This window comes from Neophocaena asiaeorientalis, unplaced genomic scaffold (assembly GCF_003031525.2).
Source record: "Neophocaena asiaeorientalis asiaeorientalis breed wild unplaced genomic scaffold, Neophocaena_asiaeorientalis_V1.1 scaffold189, whole genome shotgun sequence".
In the NCBI taxonomy this organism is placed as follows: Eukaryota; Metazoa; Chordata; class Mammalia; order Artiodactyla; family Phocoenidae; genus Neophocaena; species Neophocaena asiaeorientalis.
Genome location: NW_020174049.1, coordinates 269012 through 289222, shown reverse-complemented (window position 1 = coordinate 289222; position 20211 = coordinate 269012). Strand labels below are relative to the sequence as shown.

Below are 20211 nucleotides of genomic sequence, written 5' to 3'. Positions count from 1 at the left end.
CCTCTTTGTGTCCAATCAGGCCTAGAGGTAGAAACAGCTCTGTGGCTACTAATGCCAAGTTCCTGCCCTATCCCTTTACAGTTAAGACGTCCTGCCTACAACTTTATAATTAATGTCTCTACATATAAACCCCCTCAAATATTCCCAATTTGAATGTGTCATCTTTTCCTTCTGGAATCTGACTCATACAATCACTTTTTATAGAATTTGATCAAGAACGTAAGTCAGAATCTGATGAAAAGTAACTATAAATGTAAATATTGCTTATTAAAGAGATTTAAGGTCACCTGAAAGAAACTTATCAAAAGCACTTCTTTCATAAAATTATTTTAAAACACTTTTTGGTTAGATCATAGTAGTCCAACAATTACCTGATTTGACAGTAAACCATCTAGATTAGATGAAAGCAGACAGGCGTGACTGGAAAGTCATTTTGTTTAACACTGCCTTTGACAGCCTGGTTTTCCTTCCTTTCCTTGTTGCTGAAAAAATTTAAGTATGAATAGGTACCCTGGGCATGAAAGTATTTAGTTAATAAAGTTGTTTTAGAAAAAAAAAAAAAAAAAAGGGAGGGCTTAGCCCTATCTAATCTCTCCCCTGCAAAAAACCCTGTAGTTTTTCATGCATGTCTAGTTTGTTAGATGTGCACACTGCCACAAAAATATTAATACTTTTGTTTTCTCATTGCAGTAGATATAGAGTAAAACTGTCATGTAAAGTAATTTGTTTTAGAGGACATTAAACTAAATGAAATAAGTGAAAGGCAAATACTGTAAGATCTCACTTATATTGAAGTATTTTTTAAAAATTCAAAAAAATAAATTATTTGTTTTAAGATAAGGAATTGTCCTAGAAATTGAGTTTACCCTAGTATAAAATATTTGTTATGTGATCATATATGTATATGTATAGCTGATTCACTTTGTTATAAAGCAGAAACTAACACACGATTGTAAATCAATTATACTCCAATAAAGATGTTAAAAAAATTAATTTTTTTAATAAATAAGTAAATAAAACATCAAACCCTGTTATTAAAGTACCCATCAGAAAAATTCTGAAAGAAAAAAATGGAATGAAATTCTTAGGAAAAGTCTTATCTTAAAATGGGTACACATCTCCAGCCCTAAGAGAACTTGGTGCTGCTAAAAACATAGCAGGACTAGAAGGGTGCTCCAGACCTACCGACCAGGTAAGTCTTGTTGAATTAAAATGGTCCCATTCCAACTACATTTCAACACAAACTAAAGAGATCTGAACCTTTGCCTAGTACTGGTTTTCAGAAATAAGTACTTCATTACTCACATAAACCTATTTCAATCTGCTGAAGTCATTTGATCTCTGAAACATACTAATAAACAATATTCACCTAAATGGATAATTTGAGGTTTCTTATCAGTGAATTAATAATATTCCTAAAACAAACCATGGTAACTTTCAAACTTGCCTAGTGCTATAATAAATGACTTAGTGAAGTTAGGAATAGACCCAAATCTCCTTGATTGTTCAATAAATTCTCAATTTGTTCATTTGTACACAGAAAAAAAGTTGCCAAATAATTTCATACTCTACATATGACCTAATTAAATTAAATTCAGATAATTGCTTACTCACATAGATACTTCCTCACATCAAACACTTTTATTTATTTTGTTTTAAAAAGCAACACTCTTAGAAGATTCCATGTAATCCACCTTAGATAAACTGGCCATTAAAACCTTTCTTGGTAACCAGTCATCATGGGCTCTGCTTGCAAAGTACTTAAAAACATGGTCTATAAATAGGGTTCTTGAAGTCTAATCCTAAAGGATAGAACAAAGCATAACATAATACTGGGAGGAATTACAACAAATCTAACTCCAGGAGAAAAAAAGACTTTTAACTTTTTCTTTAATCACATGCCATGACGAAGTACACTTAAACAAAAAAAAAGCATTGTATTTTCCTACAAAGACAACCCAGTTTCATGGCTTAAAAACAGAAAAGGAAAAAAAAAGATAAGAAACCCAGTGAGCCCAATGCTATGTGGATATAAGGTACCAAAGCCGTGAGCCCATTTTACCAATGCTCCCCTAGTTAAAGAATTTCTGCCTCTCTGGTTGATACTGGCCCTGCACTTATTTTTGTTGCAGCATGGAAGTAATAAAACTTGAATTTAATCTTGCTACTCTTTTTCAGGCCTTGTTTACAGCAAAGTGGCTCCAGATGATTTAGTTAGTAGTACATTATACACCTGGGTCATTTCCACACCTGAGCTGATTTAAAGTTCAAAATAAACTTAATCACTCAACCATTTTGACAGCCAAAACAAAACACTCAGTCCTACGTTTCAGTACTTTGAAATACAAATGTATAATTGAAATTGGACACGACTAAACTTTCAGTATGAAAGACCTTTCTCTACTTCTCCTCATGAACATAACATCCCTCTCTATCACCATAACATATGTAACACCATGACAGCTTCAAGGAACCCTGAAGTTTTCTGGTGGCAGCCAGGAGCCCTAGTGCAAACTATCAGCCAGGATTTATACTAGGGCTATTCCTAGGTCATACCAATTAATATTCTGAAGCAATGTTGATATAAAAAGACTCAAATTATGTTATGCTTGACTCTCTCCATTTCTCTAGGAGCTTGAGAATAGCAACCTGTGAAATGGACTGTCTGTCAAAGTTAAAGTCAAGGTTTAACTGTGTATATTAGCATTGCATTGTTATTCATTTTTTAGTTCTTGACTTGTATCAAACTATCATTTGATTTATAAATAGTCTCTAGAAGTTTTCTGATATTTTTGAAAAAGATGAGCTGAGAAATAATTTCAGTATTCTTTATTTTCTTGATCTTTTCCAATTTCTACTTAAATTCTATTTTTAACTTTTTATTTTGAAATAATTATAGGCTCACAGGAAGTTGCAAAAATATTACATAGAATCCTGTGAACCCTTCATCCAGCTTCCCCAATGGTGACATCTTATATAATTACAGTACAATACCAAAGCTGAGAAATTATTTTTAGTACAATACTGTTAACCACAGGCCTTGCTCAGTTTTCACCACATGCCTTTATTTGTGAGCATATGTACAGTTTTATGCAATTTGATCCCATGTATAGGTTCACATAACCACCTCATCACCACAATGGAACTCCCTTGACAGTAGCACCCCTCCACGGCCATTCCTGTTGCCTGCCAACCATTAATCTGTCTCCACCTCCCTAGTTTTATCATTTTGAGAATGTTAAATAAATGCAATCATATAGTACAGGTAACTTTTCGAGATGGGCTTTTTTTCATTAATCATAATGTCTTTGAGATCCATCCAAGTTGTTACAAGTATGACTAAGCCATTCCTTTTTATTGCTGAGTAGGATTCTATAGCAAGGACACACCAGAATTTGTTTAATCATGTACCCATTGAAGGACATTAGGGTTATTTCCAGTCTGAGGTTATGATGAATAAAGTTGCTATGAACATTCAGGTGCAGGTTTCTGAACGAATATAAGTTTTCATTTCTCTGGGATAAATGCTCAGCAGTGCAACTGTCTTGTGGTAATTGTATCTGTAGTTTTGTAAGAAAGTACCAAACTATTTTCCAAAGTGGTTGCACCATTTTACATTCTTACCAGCAAGGTATGAGTGATTCAGTTTCTCCACATCCTTGTCAACATTTGCTCTTGTTACTTTTTTAATTTTAGCCATTCTGATAGGTGTGTAATTATATCTCACTGTAGTTTTAATTTACATTTCCCTGATGGCTAAGAAGCAGAAATTTTTTCATGTGCATAGTGCCAACTATATACCCTCTTTGATAAAATGTCTGTTCATGTCTTTTGCTCATTTTCTAATTGGATTCCTTGTTTGTTTGTTTTTTACAGCTGAGTTTTGAGAGTTCTTTGTACATTCCAGATTCAAATTCTGTGTCAGATTTGCATGTATTTCTGGTTTGCAAATATTTTCTTCTAGTCTTTAGCTTGTTTTATCATCCTCATAACAGAATCTTTGGCAAACATTTTAAATTTTGATGAAGTCCAACCTATCAAAATTTTTTTATGGATTGTGCTTTTGGTGTCATGTATAAGAATTCTGTTTCTACTCCCAGTTCCCAAAGTTTTTTTATATTTTTCCACATTTTCTTCTAAAGTTTTATAGTTTAAAATTTTACATTTAAATTTATGATCCTTTTTGAGTTAACTTTTACATAAGGGATGCATTTTGATATTCATTTTCTTTGCCTATGGATGTCCAATTGATCCGGCAACATTTGCTGAAGAGACTGTCCTTCTTACAACTGAGTTGCTTTTATGCCTTTTTTAAGGTTCTCTATTCTGTTCTATTGATCTATATGATGTCTACCTCTCCAATTACCATAGCTGTACAGGAAGTCTTAACATTGAATAGAATGATTCTCTCTACCATTTTTTTTTCTAAATTCTTTTTTTCCATATAAAACTTAGAATAAGCTTGTCTATATCTACTAGAAATCTTGGGATTTTGATAAAAGTTACATTGAACCTATAGATAAATTTGAGGAGAATTTGATTAAATTATTTAAAGTGTTACTTCATGTGAAATTTTAACAGGTATATCATTTTTTAAAGGTTTAAATTAAAAAGGCTTAAATAAACAAAAATCAATGAATTATTATTACACATTTACAGTTGACCTGTGATTTGAACTGCACAGCCCCACTTATAGGTGGATTTTTTTTCACAGTAATACAATAGTATTAACTGAATCCACAGTTACTTGAATCTGTGGATGCAAAACCGCAAATATGAGAGGACCCTTGTATACCAAGGGCTGACTAAAAGTTATACAGGGATTTTCAACTGCAGGAAGGATTGGCACCCCTACCCTTGCGTTTTTCAAAGGTCAACTACATAACAAAAGTGTGTATTTTACATAGTTCTCTTTTTCTTATTTAAACTTTTAACATTTCACATGAAGAAACTTTAAACCTTTTAAAATTCCACATGAAGAAAGTAACACTGAAAAAATAAAGATAACTTTCCACTAGTTCTCTACCTCTTCATATTACCTTCCTTTCAAATAAAGATTACAACACAGTACATTAATTCTTTTTAATTAAAATATTCACCTAATGGTTACTCATTCAAACTTACATAAAAAAATTCCTACCATCAGTATAACCTCTCTTGATTACCAAGTACAATTAATTAGTAGTTTATAAAAGACCACCATTTTTATATAAGGAATGTCTAATGCTATAATTGGAAGAATTTGCCTAGTAACATCTCTCTGCCAGTTTCAATTCCTTCTACTATTACTTTAGCTGACTCTAACTTTCTACTAGAAAAGGAGGTGAATTTAACACATGGTCTGCTTTATATCATTTGTATACATAATATATAATACATATGTGATATATCTCTCTATCTCAGTCTCTACATCTATATGTATTCGTGTTTGGCACTAAATCAAAAGAGCACCACTAAGCAAATAGCAAACTTGTTCTTTGCAACTTTGTTATATTTTAAAACATTTAACATAAATTCTGTCTATATTTATACATACTATGTTTTAGAGGCTTTTAGCTTCAGATTAAAATGCAGTTTAAATACAAGATTGTATTACTTTTGGTAAAGCACCAAAATTCTTGTTGAGAACCTCACTCTTGAAAGGAGAGAAAACAGTTACAAATTTGTAGAGTTCTGAGTCAAATATGGTCAGGTTTTGAATTTCACAGCTAAGTATAACTTAGAGAAATGAAAAACATTTATGTTAGAGAATTTCTTCTCCAGAAAAGTGGGGAGAAAAAAACCCCCAAAAACCTTTGATCTCATTCTCTTGGTGTGCTTTTAGTATTTTAAGTGCCAAAAAGTTCAAAATGTAATAGCCTTATAGTCTAAAGTTATTCAATATAAATAAAGTGTTGGAGACTATATCCTTACATTGTCTCACTGGAGAATAATTTTTTTAAAGTAGGAAAACAAATATGCTAATTTTGAGTCTCATCGTAAGAATCTAGGACAAGTATTTCAGGAAAAAAAATTTCTTGAAAGAGACAGTTACTTTTATTTACATTATCAAGATACTTCTACTTCCACTTATATTTGCTAGCATATTGGGCTTAAAGTAGAAGTTTTCATAGTTACTAGATGGTCCAGAGGTATGCACAAATGCTTATATTTGATGTACTCCATGCTAAGGGCCAAAAAATAATTCTTTAGGTTGTAAAAAAAAAAAAAATTAGAAAACTTTGGTCTTGTTCATCTTACTTTGGTGGCAATCAAAGCAGCCCATGCATGCACTATACCAGTTACCTGGAGTGAAACTTCACACCCTGTGGTCCCCAAAGCAGCAGAAGCAGCATTAGTTGATACTTTTTAGAAATGAAAATTCTAGGGCCTGTTCTCAGACTCTGGGGTAGGGCCCATCGATCTGTTTTAACAAGCCATCCAAATGATTCCAATGGATGTCCTAGTTTGAAAAGCAATGGTTTAGGACAATGTAGCATTCTTATACCCTGACTAGAGACCCTAAAACAAACTTTTATGTTTTATTTTCCCCAAAGGAGGGCAATGCTTATATTACAGATGAGACAATTCTTCATTATGGTGAACTTTTAGCATCCCTGGTCTTCTGGCACAAACAGCAATAAATAATGCTATTTACCATATCCTTTAGCATTGGTAAGAACGTTGTTAAGAATCACTGATAGAGGAAAAGGCTCTGTTTAGTCCTTCCATTCTCCACATTGGATATAACTCTCTCCAAAGACCTTGACCACACCCTTCCCTTCCATCACTTCTGCTGGAAAAATAAAGGGTGACCCTGTTGGTTTATAGAAGCATATAACAAAGAGGTCAGGGGAGGGCAGAGACTTTGCACTGAGGCCATCTTTTACTAGTTATATCATGTATCACTGTCTTATTTTATATTTTTTCCTAACGTCAAGGATCAATCATTCTTTTACACCCCAAATACTCTATGGCAAACAAATGGGGGGAAAAAATGAGTATTTACATAAATGATCCTCATTAGGATAAGCTTTTAAATTTAAAAACCTCAGTCATCTATAAGTGCTATATATAAAGGTTGATAAAAAGGAACATCTCACTACTAATTGAATAATCTGCCACTAGGATTGAAAAATGATACATTCCTTTAGAACCATAAATTCAATCAGTGACTTACATAACAGGAACTAAAATATAGCAGTTTGTAATTCTTGTTCTAAGAATTCATACATACCTGTCCCAAGCAAATGAAATCTACTAGGTTTAAAACCCTCTTGAAAGGTGAGATCTTACTACCTCCTTCTAGTAAAACTCTGCCGTTAAATTTTTCTTTTATCTCAGCTGATAAGTATATACTCTAAACTCGGGGGCAGGGGGTAAGGGTGAATGAGTGGTTATGTTTAAAGTTTTTAGATACCACCCTTATATCAGTATCCCTAGGAGTTAGTGCTCTCATGTAGCTCAAAAGCAAAACCAAGGCCTTATGTATACCTAAGGGGGCCATATTTCGAAGACAGTGCAACTCTGAATATAAGAATAAAAGAGATTGAGGGGGCGGAGCATCCTCCAAGGTACAGGGTGCTGAGCACCTCTATCATCACAGTGATCCAGAGCCATGTGGCTGACAGGGCCTTGGTGCTCCAGCCTGGTTTCAGGCCTGAGGCTCCGAGGTGGGAGAGCCGAGTTCAGGACACTGGACCACCAGAGACCTCCTGGCCCCACTTAATATCAATCAGCAAGAGCTCTCCCAGAGATCTCCATCTCAATGTTAAGACCCAGCCCCAGCCAATGGCCACCAAGCTCCAGTGCTGGATGCCCCATGCCAAACAACTAGCAAGACAGTAACACAACCCCACCCATTAGCAGAGAGGCTGCCTAAAATCATACTAAGGTCGCAGACACCCCAAAACACACTACGGGATGTGGTCCTGCCCACCAGAAAGACAAGATCCAGCCCCACCCACCAAAACACAGGCACCAGTCCCCTCCACCAGGAAGCCTACACAACCCACTGAACCAAATTTACGCCCTGGGGACAGACACCAAAAACAACGGGAACTATGAATGTGCAGCCTGTGAAAAAAGGGACTCCAAACAGTAAGTTAAATCTCCTAGGGAAATGGAAATAAAAACAAAAATAAACAAATGGGACCTAATGAAACTTAAAAGCTTTTGCACAGCAAAGGGAACCATAAACAAGATGAAACGACAACCCTCAGAATGCGAGAAAATATTTGCAAATAAAGGAACTGACAAAGGATTAATCTCCAAAATTTACAAGCAGCTTATGCAGCTCAATATGAAATGTAAAACAGATAGGTAGTGGGAAGCAGCTGCATAGCACAGGGGTTCAGCTCGGTGCTTTGTGACCACCTAGAAGGGGTGGGATAGGGAGGGTGGGAGGGAGACGCAAGAGGGAGGGGATATGGGGACATACGTATATGTATAACTGATTCACTTTGTGATACAGCGGAAACTAACACATTGTAAGGCAATTATACTCCAATAAAGATGTTAAAAAACAAAAAAGAAGAGGTTATAACTGGAACAACACCTAAGCAACTATCTTCTTATTGCCTTTCTCTTCTATAAGGTTATGCTTCTGACTCTCCTCCTTTCTATGTGATTGATGTGGTTATTAGGGACTAGGAGCCACTCCTAATACAGGAACCAGCCACGTAAAAACTACTGGAGAACAGAAAGGCCGTAGGGAAATATCGATGGAGTGTGACTTAGAGCAGCTCTATTCTAGGTCTTAAGGCAAAAGACTATATCCATTCTTTCTTTCATACTCAGAGGGCAAAAATTCAAAGGTCAAGAACAAAAGGTGTCTCTGGACTTAATAAAATGAGTCTTCAGGTTCACAGTATTTATCCTAGTTCATTAGAGTAAGAAATCACAGGTATGTGAGGACAACAGGTAGTAGAGAACACGCAATTGCCTGGATCTTCTCAGTGCAGGGAAATGTTGGTTGAAGATTTTCTATCAGGGGACATGACTAATACTAACTTAAACATTTCATTTTTCACTTTTCATAGTTCATCTTCCATAGAACCATCTGATTACAGTTACCTACGTAAGAACTGTGACCATATACCCTAAATTCAAAGATGAAAATAACTGCAAACAAATTGGAACTCAACTTAGTAGGTGTATTTTTCACAGAGATATGGGTAAAGCAACTCAAATTACTGTCCATATATTCTAGGACTGAACAAATGAGCAAATACATAGGTGATGTTTGGTGCTTTAATTTTTACTGTTGGAAAATGTAGATGCAGATACTGAATTCAGAAAAACTAGGAAGAATCTTGTGGTATTGGATTGGAATTAGAGGTATCTGCATAAACTCATGATTTTCAATATATGTAGATAATAGACACAGATATATAGATATAGTAGATATTGATATGTATGATTATGTATGTGTGTGTATGTAGATGTATGTATACATACAGCTATTTCCTAATGAATCTGTCTATATATACATCTCTCTACCGAAAGAACCTAGAAGCAATACTATTAGCAATGAGCATACCTAGTGCCCAAATCGTAGTTTCTAAATACTATTCTCTACTAAAAGAAACAAGGGATCCTTGGAGAAACAGTTGATTCTATGGCTGGGGCAGGGAAATGACAAAATGAGCCTGTAATTATTTTGTTATGCCAGAAATTAGGGACATGATCATAGAATGATTGGGGCATTTCCAAAGGATCAGGAGCCAGCTTGAAGGCACCTACAACCTGGGACAACTTGAGCACTGAAATAAATAATGACAGTGATATATTATAACTTATTTAATAAAACAAAAATTCATGAATCAAAAGAAGGAAAGAAAAGAAAAGAAAGAAAGAAAGAAGGAAAGAAAGGGAAGAAAGACAAAAAAGAGAGAAAGACGACTTTCTTACAGTAGAGTGGCAACTAATAAATATAAAATATGATGGAGTTGAAAAATCACTATTTTGCAACTATCACAGGCAAGAAAGCATCAAACGAATATAAATCGGTGAGTGAAAGTTTGAAAAGAAACAAGTTATTATGTAGTCTGGAATATCTCCCCATGAACTACTTATTAATTCAGTAGAGCAAAATAGTAACATTAGAGTAGAGACACCTGGCAGACCCCACCTTAAACAAATGATTAAAGTTAACATCACTGGGCCCAAACAGACATAATATGCCTCCTGATAATGAGGCACCGAGAAGGACACAACATCATTTCTGTGTTGTTCCTGCCCAAAATGTGTAACTTTAATCTAATCATGAGGAAAACATCAGACAAATCCATATTGAGAAATATTCTACAAAAAACTGGCCTGAACTCTTCAAAAAAGTCCATGGTATGAAAGACAAAGAAAGGCTGAGAAACTGTTTCACATTAAAGGAAATTAAAGAGACATGACAACTAAATGTACTACAATCTACTGAACTGAATAGTAGACAATAGTATGTACTGAATTAAATATCCTATTTTGATCATTGTACTATGGCTATATAAGAAAATGTTCTTGTTCTTAAAGGAGACAGTTAAGTATTTAGAAGTGAAGAGTCATGATGTCTGCAACTTACTCCTAAAAAGTCCATTTAAAGATATGTAATGATAATAATATTAACAATGACAACTATAAGAATGATAATGTAAATTAAATATTCAGTTCTGTTTTCTTAAAACTAAATAATCCCAATTATTTTAGCCTTTTAAATCTATATGAGACAAAAACGTTGCATGGTTTAATTAGAAACTTGGGAAGTTAAAAAAAGGATCTATAGTCTCAATCCAATTCAATTTAATAAAAAATTATTGAGGACCTATCCACAGGAGTCCTATATTTAAAGAGCTCACAGTTTATTGGAGAAGGAAAACATGCATGTAAACTAGTATAACAGAAGTATTCTATAAGTATCAAAATGAAGTATAAGAAAGTACTAAGGGAATGTTGAGAGAAAATGATTGACTACTGACTACTACTGACTACTCTGACTACTATATTAGTATTATTTAACATTTACTATTTATAGTTAGGCACTGTACTGTTTTATATATTAATTCATTGAATGTACTAACAATCTCATGAGGTAGGTAGTATTATTATCCCCATTCTACAGATGAGGCCATTGAGGTACAGAGAATTGTCAGTTGAGAAAACAGAGAATTCAGACATTCTCAGTAGAGAATCTGGCCATAGGTTACCTATCTAGCTAGTAGCCCAAGTTTCAAACTCAGGCAGGCTGATTCCATAATCCATGAAGAAGGCTTAATGAAGGAAGCAGCATTTGAGTTAATCCTTAAAAGATGATAATAATTTCAGTGGAATGGGAAGAAGAAAGAAGACTATGTAAGGCTGGAGGAAAAATAATGGTGAAGGCAGGGAGACAGTAAATATAGATTGTATAAGGAACAGCAAAAAGTTCAGGGGATGTTATATAAGATGTAGGGAGAGAAATGGGTGAGAGCAGAGGATAAGAGACTAGACAGGCTTATGAAATATATTAGACTCCATCATGAGAATTAATATAATATAGTCTTTGATGGTAAAGAAGCTGATTCTTACAATATGCACCACAATCTTGATGTAACTCAATACAGTCAGTATAAGCAGCCTGTGAAACATCTAAATGAACCAAGTACCAATAATACCTTATTACAATTCAATTTCTCCTAAAAGACAGTACCAGAGCACAAATCATGAGAACACATTCATAGTGACCTCTGCACCTCTATGTGAATAATTTCATTTCACAAAGATCCTATGACTATGCAATATTGAAACTGCCAGAACTGAAAACAGAAAATCTAAAATGCCACAATTCTACCTTAGTTTAACAAGACTCTAAACGTTTAGGAAACAGTAAATGAAATGTGAGTACACCATGTAGCTTTGCTGTTATAGCTCCATCTTTGTCATAATATTTATGAAAACAAGGTGATCCAACTAAAGGGATATAATGAGTAATATATTCCATGAGCTCCATTAGATATGCACTTCTAACCAGTAAAATGACTAGACACGAATACTTAATGTCAACTTTGAGTTGTTAGCAGATGTAATTGAGTCCTCACATTAATAAGTGAAAATATTTTGCCTTCATAGCAGACATTATAGACAAAGCAAAGCATGTGGCACTTAAAAGCTGTTTTAATTTTTAATATAAATATTAATAAAAATATAACTTTTATTTAGTAAATTATAGGTTTAACCCGTTCAGAATCTATACTATAACTGAAGAGTATAGAAAATCTAATTGCACATAAAAACAAACATTTAAGCTTTGTAAAATGTCAAAATATTTTAAAGTAAAACATTAACAAATTCATTAGTGACTATTTTTCATATATTTAATAAAAGACAAAAAATAGATTTCATTTTTATACAAATATCTTTGCAACAGAGTTCTTAACTATCCAACATAATCTTCTTCCATTTTGGAACAATACTAAAGTATTTCCTCGATTGACAGAACAGAATTGATTAGTAAGATACAGGCAATATCAGGAAGCATCATAGAAGAGAAGAATATGAAAAAGGAAGACAAATGATTTCAAAGAGCATTTGAAAAATCAAAACATATTTGGATTAGTATAAAACTAAAGAATACATGAACAGTTAAAGAAATAGAACATTGAGCTAAAAAAAATTCTTCACCTAAAAATACCTAAAATGGCATTTAAAATTCAACAATCATCCTTTACATGTCTAACTGGACTTCTGAGAGTAAGGAAAATCCATAGGGCCTTAAAAAGGGGGAAAGGAACTAAAAAGTAGTGTAATAATCTTGAACTGACACTATAGCTCCCTGAAGGGTATTTGCTGACAACAGAGATCTAGGCTTTAACAGCAAGACAAAGAAGATAGGCTAGTCCTTGATCCCTAGCATGGTGGAGAGTTGAAACTAATATCACTATATGAAAGCAGAAACCTTGAAAAGCTATATTCATTATGAAAAAATGCATTAAAAAAAAAAAGAGTTCTACCCAACAGCAAAGGAAGGTGAAAAAAGTTAACTTTTCTGTTTAAACCTCAGTTCCAGACAGAAAAGGCTGAAGGAATCTCAACCTGAAAAAATAATGTTAAGATCTAGTGCCTTAAGTTAAATACTTTAAGATGTCTGGCATAAACAAATATAAATCCTTTCCATGGGAATTCATTCCTATCCCAGGCCCCACAAGATACCAAGATTTAAATAACCAAAAAAATCAATTTATAATCTAAAATTACAGAACTAATAGGGATATGAGACACTGGCAGTGAAGTCAACAGAAACAACAAACAGCAGAATTAGACCTCTATGAACATCAGCTATTAGAAATAATAAATACAGAATATAAAATCACTATGTTAAAATACATAATATAAAATCACTATGGTTAAACAATTATAAAAAGAGGAAACTGAAACATGAACAAGGAAAAATTTATTATCAAAACAAACCAAATATAGTTTTTAGCAATAAAAATATTATTTAACTAAAAATCTAACTGTCAAATATTTTTTCAAACAATATTTTAAACAATTGGAAATGATTATGAACTGGTTATCAGATGATGAAGGAATTTTTGCTGATTCTTATAAAGCGTGATAATGACGTGATTATTTAAGATGTCAATATTTTTTAGATGTGTGTACTATAGTATGACGTGTTGTCTGGGATAGGCTTCAAAATACTTCAGCAAAGACAAAAAAAGGAACAGATGAAGCAGTGTAGGAAAATATGAGAAATATTAAATCAGAGCAATGTGTATCTGTAAAATTTTGTAATAAAAATAAAATGAAAACTCAGTGGATAGTATGATCAGAATATTAGATATAGACAAAGAGAGAACTAGAGAACTAGAAGATGGATCTGAAGAGGGTATCCAGATTATGAGTAATATTTAAAGATTAAAAAAAAGGGGCTTCCCGGGTGGCGCAGTGGTTAGGAATCCGCCTGCCAATGCAGGGGACACGGGTTCGAGCCCTGGTCCGGGAAGATCCCACATGCGGTGGAACAACTAAGCCCGTGCACCACAACTACTGAGCCTGCGCTCTAGAGCCTGTGAGTCACAACTACTGAAGCCCGTGCGCCTAGAGCCCGTGCTCCATAATAAGGGAAGCCACCGCGATGAGAAGCCTGTGCATCACAACGAAGAGGAGCCCCCGGTCACCACAACTAGAGAAAGCCCGCACGCAGCAACAAAGACCCAACGCAGTCAAATATAAAATAAATAAATTTATTAAAAAAAAAACAACCTTACCTTCCTTTGGGCTCACTGCTGCAGGAAGAGTATCCCAATCAAGGGTCCAAGTAGGGCAAGGGTGGGGAGAAAACATCACTTCAATGCCTTTTTCCTAGAAAAGGAGATAGGCCCTTTCCAAATTAATAAATTAATAAAATCCTGTTATGTTCTAGAAGACCAAATTTCTATTTTCTATACTGGCAAGGAGGGACACAGATTTTAATAATCATCAAGTATTCCTCAAAATATTTAGTTACATAAGAAACATATGTTGAGTTTCTTAACAGCATGGTTACTTTCCTATTAAATTGTTATTAAATTTCTTATTTAAATTATTACCTTAAGTGACACAGAAGTAATAAGCTACTTAGAAATATTGCGTGTCAAACAGAAAAGTCACCTGAGAATAAAAGTTTTGTCAAAAACAATCCACATAATCAAAACTGACTCTGCATATGTCCATCAAGTTCTGTCTTGGATTATACAAAAATTGCCACAGCCTAGGAGCTATATTCACAGAATCAAAAAGTCCCTACTTTAACACTCATCCCAAAATATCATCCATACTAGTCTTTTACAAGTATCTACAAAGTCTCTAGAAAAGGATCCCTTTGTTTTAACCAAATGGTTCTCAACATTTTTTTCCCCACCATTTTAAAAAATGATCATCCCTCTTCCATATATAAAACAATTCTCAGGTTCCTTCCTCATGTTAAAAGTTATACATTTATTTATTTGATCTACAGACAGTGGCATGGCATACACGTGGATTCCCAGAAACTTTTCAATCACATTCTGTGTCCACAGCCTACAGGATAGATATCCATGGTTCTAGATTTTTTTTTTATCTGCAGGAATATCCTATTCAAAAGAAAAATCCCTGAGAAGCTATCATTAACCCCTTTGTATCGGTTAGTTCGTGAGATTACTTTCCATTATGAAAACTAGCTGAATTTCAGTGCCAAAGGAAATAGTACAAAGTTCTTTTGTTGGCGTAGAGCTATAGCTACAAGTATAGAGGTCTAGAGTACTTACCTCCCCCAGAAAGATAAACACATCTCTCTGACATCATCTACCTCTCTCCTATCTCCCTTAGTCTAGCCATATTGAACTTCCTGCTATTCCTCATTTCATCACACTTATTCCTAACTTAGAGTCTTCCATAAAATACAACTATATTGAGATATAATTTCTATGCCATAAAAATCTGTCCCTTTACAGCATACAATACAATGGTTTTAAAAATATTCACAGTTGTGTATCACCACTATCTATCTAATTTGAGAACATTTTCATCACCTCAAAAAAGATGTCCCATACCCATTAGCAGACACTCTCCATTCTCTCCCCAAAGCTCCCTGCTCTAGGCAGCTACTAATCCACTTTCTGTCTCTGTAGATTTGCTCAGGGTCTTCTTACTAGCTGGATCCTCTTAGAACACTTCATCCAAATCTTCAAATGTTCATTCAGGTCATTTGCTCAATGTCTTCACCTAGTCAGATAAGTCTTCCTGACCACCTTATCTAAAAAATGATCCTGATCTCAATCATCTGCACCCCCCTCATCCCACATTATTTTTTATAGCATTTATCAATACCTAATGTGCTATACATTTATTTGTGTTTTTTCTTTATTTACCTCCCCCACCAGAATGTAAGCTCCATGAAGGCAGTCCAATTTGTTCTTCATACATCCAACATTCAGAACAATGTCTGGTGTTTAGTAGACACATATACATTTTTTGACTGGATAAATAAATTTAAAACCCCTATAGAATAAGGGAGATTTTGGAGGCAAGATTGTGCGTAAGAAAACAGAAGGAAAAAAAGGCGAGATGTGAGCATTCCTAAGAAAAACTTTCCTACTTTACACATCTGCTTAGGGCCAATTTCATGTGTCCTCATTGCAATTGGCAAAAAAAGAAAAAGAAAAAAAGCAAAAACACAAAAAAAAACAACAAAAAAACCCTGACTATACGGAAATGAAACGTTACAGTATAAAAAAATTAATACATTCATAGAATATGTTAATTTGATATAATATTGTCTTTCAAATATGTGACAATAGAGAAACTGGTAAGTAGCAAAAACAATGCCCTATTAAAAAGGAAAATGTTACTATGGTGAACTTCTTTAATAAGGTTGGAAAAGTGAAAAAGAAAAAAAAAAGAAAATGTATTGTATCCAATATACACTATCAAGTTAGAATTACATGAAAATTGAAATGATAACTTTTTAGATTTGAACATTCTGTTCTTATAAAATTGCAGATGTGATGTCCTAGTCAACTTTTATATAATCATAAAATTTAAAATCAGAAATGACTCGTACAGAGTCTCCTCTGTACGAGTACAGAGGAGTACACTCTCCTAATTTATAAAGGGAGAAATTGAGACCCTATGGTTAAGTGACTTACTGAAGGTAATAATGTTAGCTTGACTACAGAGCTGGGACCAGAACCCAAGTCACCTGGTCTCTAGTATAGCCTTCCCATGGACTGTTCCCAAGCCAATGACTGAGAGTCTTGGGCTCAGAGACTGAGTGGCAGACCATTTTTGAGAAATATGGAACTCTCTGACAGATGACTCAGGCTCAAGGATTCCCCACTAGCTTGACAAAACTTTCTTAGAACTACACTGAAGTATGACTCTTCTGACCCAACCTTCCTTCCCTTCCCATTTTCAAGCACAGGGATCAAAACTGCACCACGTTCTGAAGGCTCCCGCAGCTTCCTCTGGCTCCCTCCCCACTTTCCCTCACAGATGTTTCCCTCAGTATACCTCTTGCCCATCTAACTCCATCTTGGAATTTGCTTCTGGAGGACCTGAACTAACACATCCCCTGTAAATTAAAAATTCAGGATTCCTTTATATTTTTTATATTATTACAAAAGCGCTTATTTTAATAATTTTTTTATTGTCCATATGTATTTTATTTATTTTTTAAATTGGGGTAAAGTTGTTTTACAATGTTGTGTTAGTTTCTACTGTACAATTGTTTATTAACTTTTTTCTGAATTTAAATTCTAGTCACCTGTCTCTTTTTTATAAATATTTTAAAATGTATCAAATGCAAATGTCTTTCCTGATGTCATTTTATTGCTGGAAAAGCACAGGTAGAAAAGTTTGAATTACCAATCTCTTTTTCAAGACTGCATATGTATGAATTAAAATAAAAGTACAGATTTTTGGTTTGTTGAAATTTTTAAAATTAGTATTTTAATACAAGAGTACTCTCCTGACAATTATTTTTTTAAAAACAGGAGGTAAACGAGAGATCGCTGAGCAATATAACCATCTGATCAAGACACATCAAACTCTGGACCTGCTTTGATATCTTCTATAATCAACTGTACCATCTGTTTCATTGTTTCACCACTAGGCTAACAAAGCTTAGCTGAAGAGATAAGGGGTTGGTGTCACTACTAAAATCTGCTTTTCTAAATCAGCAAACTTTCTGTTAACTATAGAACTCAAATACTTCCTAACCCAAGTTAAAAAATATAATGATTTTCTTTCCAATACAACTCAGATGACTAGCTCAAATTACTTCATGAATTTTCTATTCGAACAAATCTTTAAACAGTCTAAGTTAAAAGCAAAACATTTTCGCAGATTGTTTTGAATGATAGAGAAAAGAAAGCCTATTGGTGAAAACTTTTACGCTTAGTACTATTAGAAACAAATTATGCTGCAAAGAGAGAAAAATAAATCATGTGCTCTTATTACATAAAAAGTCATAAAATCAAAGAATAAAGTAAAAACAGAATTCAAAGAATTCAAAAATCTTAAATTTAGACAAAACCTTGGACACTATATTGAGATAATCATCTTCATATTTCTTTAATTCAAATCATCACATCAAAATTAAGAAACTGAGAAACCAGTTTCTTGCAACAGAAAAACGTCAGGTTAAAACAATAAACTTGACCAGGTGTGATATGACTTTGGTGTCTCGAATATAAAAACAAAAAATTCTGAGAAAAAAACTCTTAAAAATATATATTCTGACTTGTTTGGCTCCAAAGACACATAATATTAAAAATCTTCAATTTACTATATTTCACTTAAATCCAAAGACTAGCACAAATATTAATTGGTCAAGAGAGATATAAATAAAATTTATAAAATGTTAAAACAAAAATGCTATACAAGTTGGGGTAAAATGCTCAGCAACTTTATTACATGGAATCTTTCAAACAAAATTTTAATAAAAACAATTTAATTACCATTAACTTAGTCATGGTGGGTCTTGGTCCTCCTATAAATGAAGGATCATTTTGCTCCTCTACACATGGGACCTCATCTAAGCTTGGCTGCTGTTCATTCGAGGTGGTCTGTAATTCTGGTAAATTGAGAAATTGGATCCCACACTGAGAAGCTGTTGTTTTTACTCTTGGCACTTCCTGAATTCTCTGGTACCAGGCAGCCAGCAGTGGAAATTCTACCAGCTTTTCAGAAAGTTTCTTGCAGATAATTACCTAGGCAATTACAAAGAACAAAACACATTATTATATAATTTTTGTTTGTTATAAGAGCTGATTGAGGTAACTTTACATACCATAAAACTCACACATTTAAAGAATGAGTTTTAGTAAATTAGTAATTAGTAATTAGTAATTTAGTAAATTTATAGTTGCACAACCATAATCTAGTACCATTACGCTCAACGTCACACCAAAATGTTCCCTTGCGACCATTTGCAATCAGTCTCTGCTCCACAGTCAGTTGTAGGCAATCAATGATCTGCTTTTCATGTGTATAACTCTGCCTTTTCTAAAATTTCATATATTTAAATGGAATCACAAAATGTGTCTTTTTTCACTTAGCAATATGATTTTGAGATTCATCCATGTAGTTGCATTTATCAATAGTTTGTTTCTGTTTATTATGATGCAGCATTTAAAGTAAGGCTTTTATTTATTCAAATTAGAAGCATTTGAAACCATTACCCCTGATATAAATTAATGTTTATTTTCTCTTAGTCAGATGCTTTCTCTCCAGCACCACCACCAAACTTCAATTTCTTTAAAAATTAGAATGTTCTTGCTTCTTTGTGAGACACTGAATGTTGTTTCCATAGAAACAGTTATAATGTTACAAACAGATTATGACTTATGAACAGATAAAATGAAAAGGTCAAGTCACAGAAAATCTCGACAAATGTATCTAGCAATAATCAGTGCCAAAACAGGAGCCAGAAAGGACGAAAATTAATGAAAAATTTCACACATATATGTAGTCTATTTTAACTGGACTTTAAGGTTAAATGAGAATTGATTATAAGAATAGGGTTTATGTGTAATTCTCTTTGTATACTACAAGCGCTTAAAACACTGCCTTGCAAAAAATACTGAGTGAATGAACAAATGATCAAGAAACCATTTATTGACCTCAAAGAATAATCCCCTAAATTAGTGTTTTTCAAACTGCTGCTTACAACCCATTAGGAGATTTAAAAATCAATTAAAAAATTTTTTTTTGTTTTAAATGAAATTAAATAGAAAATATCAGAGTACATAGCATGTAGTAAGGTGGGTTAGTTTCTGTTTATATATCTATATTCATATATATAATATAAAGATGTATATTTGTATTTGTATGCTCAGTCACCTTGTAAAATGCATTATTTACTGTGAAAAGTAAAAAAGTTTGAAAAATACTGTCTAAATGGTACTCTGGGAGCCAAAAAGTTTCTAATTCTCAACAAAATACTTAATTGCCTGGAAACAGATTATGTGCTATGGGAATTGAGCTTTAAGCCATGATAAATTAATCAAATAAGAAATTTCTCATTTCCTCACCTTTCCTTTACTCCCCTTGGTAGTGATTTATTCTTACTTGTTAGACGCATATGACATCTTGCCCTCCTTTTGAAAATAAGTTGTGATTAAACAATAATTCATGTTTAAAAAATTTGAGGAGTTTTACTCTGCATGACAGGTCATCCCATTTAATCAATATGCCAGGCTGCTCTGCTAATACCCGGACAGCTCAGGAGGTACGGCACCACAT

General features: G+C 33.7%; 1 protein-coding gene across 1 annotated transcript in view; it reads right to left on the bottom strand.

Annotated features, from left to right (window-relative positions):
- GSTCD (glutathione S-transferase C-terminal domain containing) overlaps positions 1-20211 on the bottom strand; it is a 128788-nt gene that overhangs the window by 94601 nt on the left and 13976 nt on the right. Inside the window, exons 4-5 of the mRNA XM_024754040.1 lie at positions 18426-18677; positions 14217-14310 (exon numbers count right to left, since the gene is read on the bottom strand). Of these exons, the coding sequence (XP_024609808.1) occupies positions 14217-14310; positions 18426-18677 (346 nt within the window). The remainder of the gene's footprint in view (positions 1-14216; positions 14311-18425; positions 18678-20211) is intronic.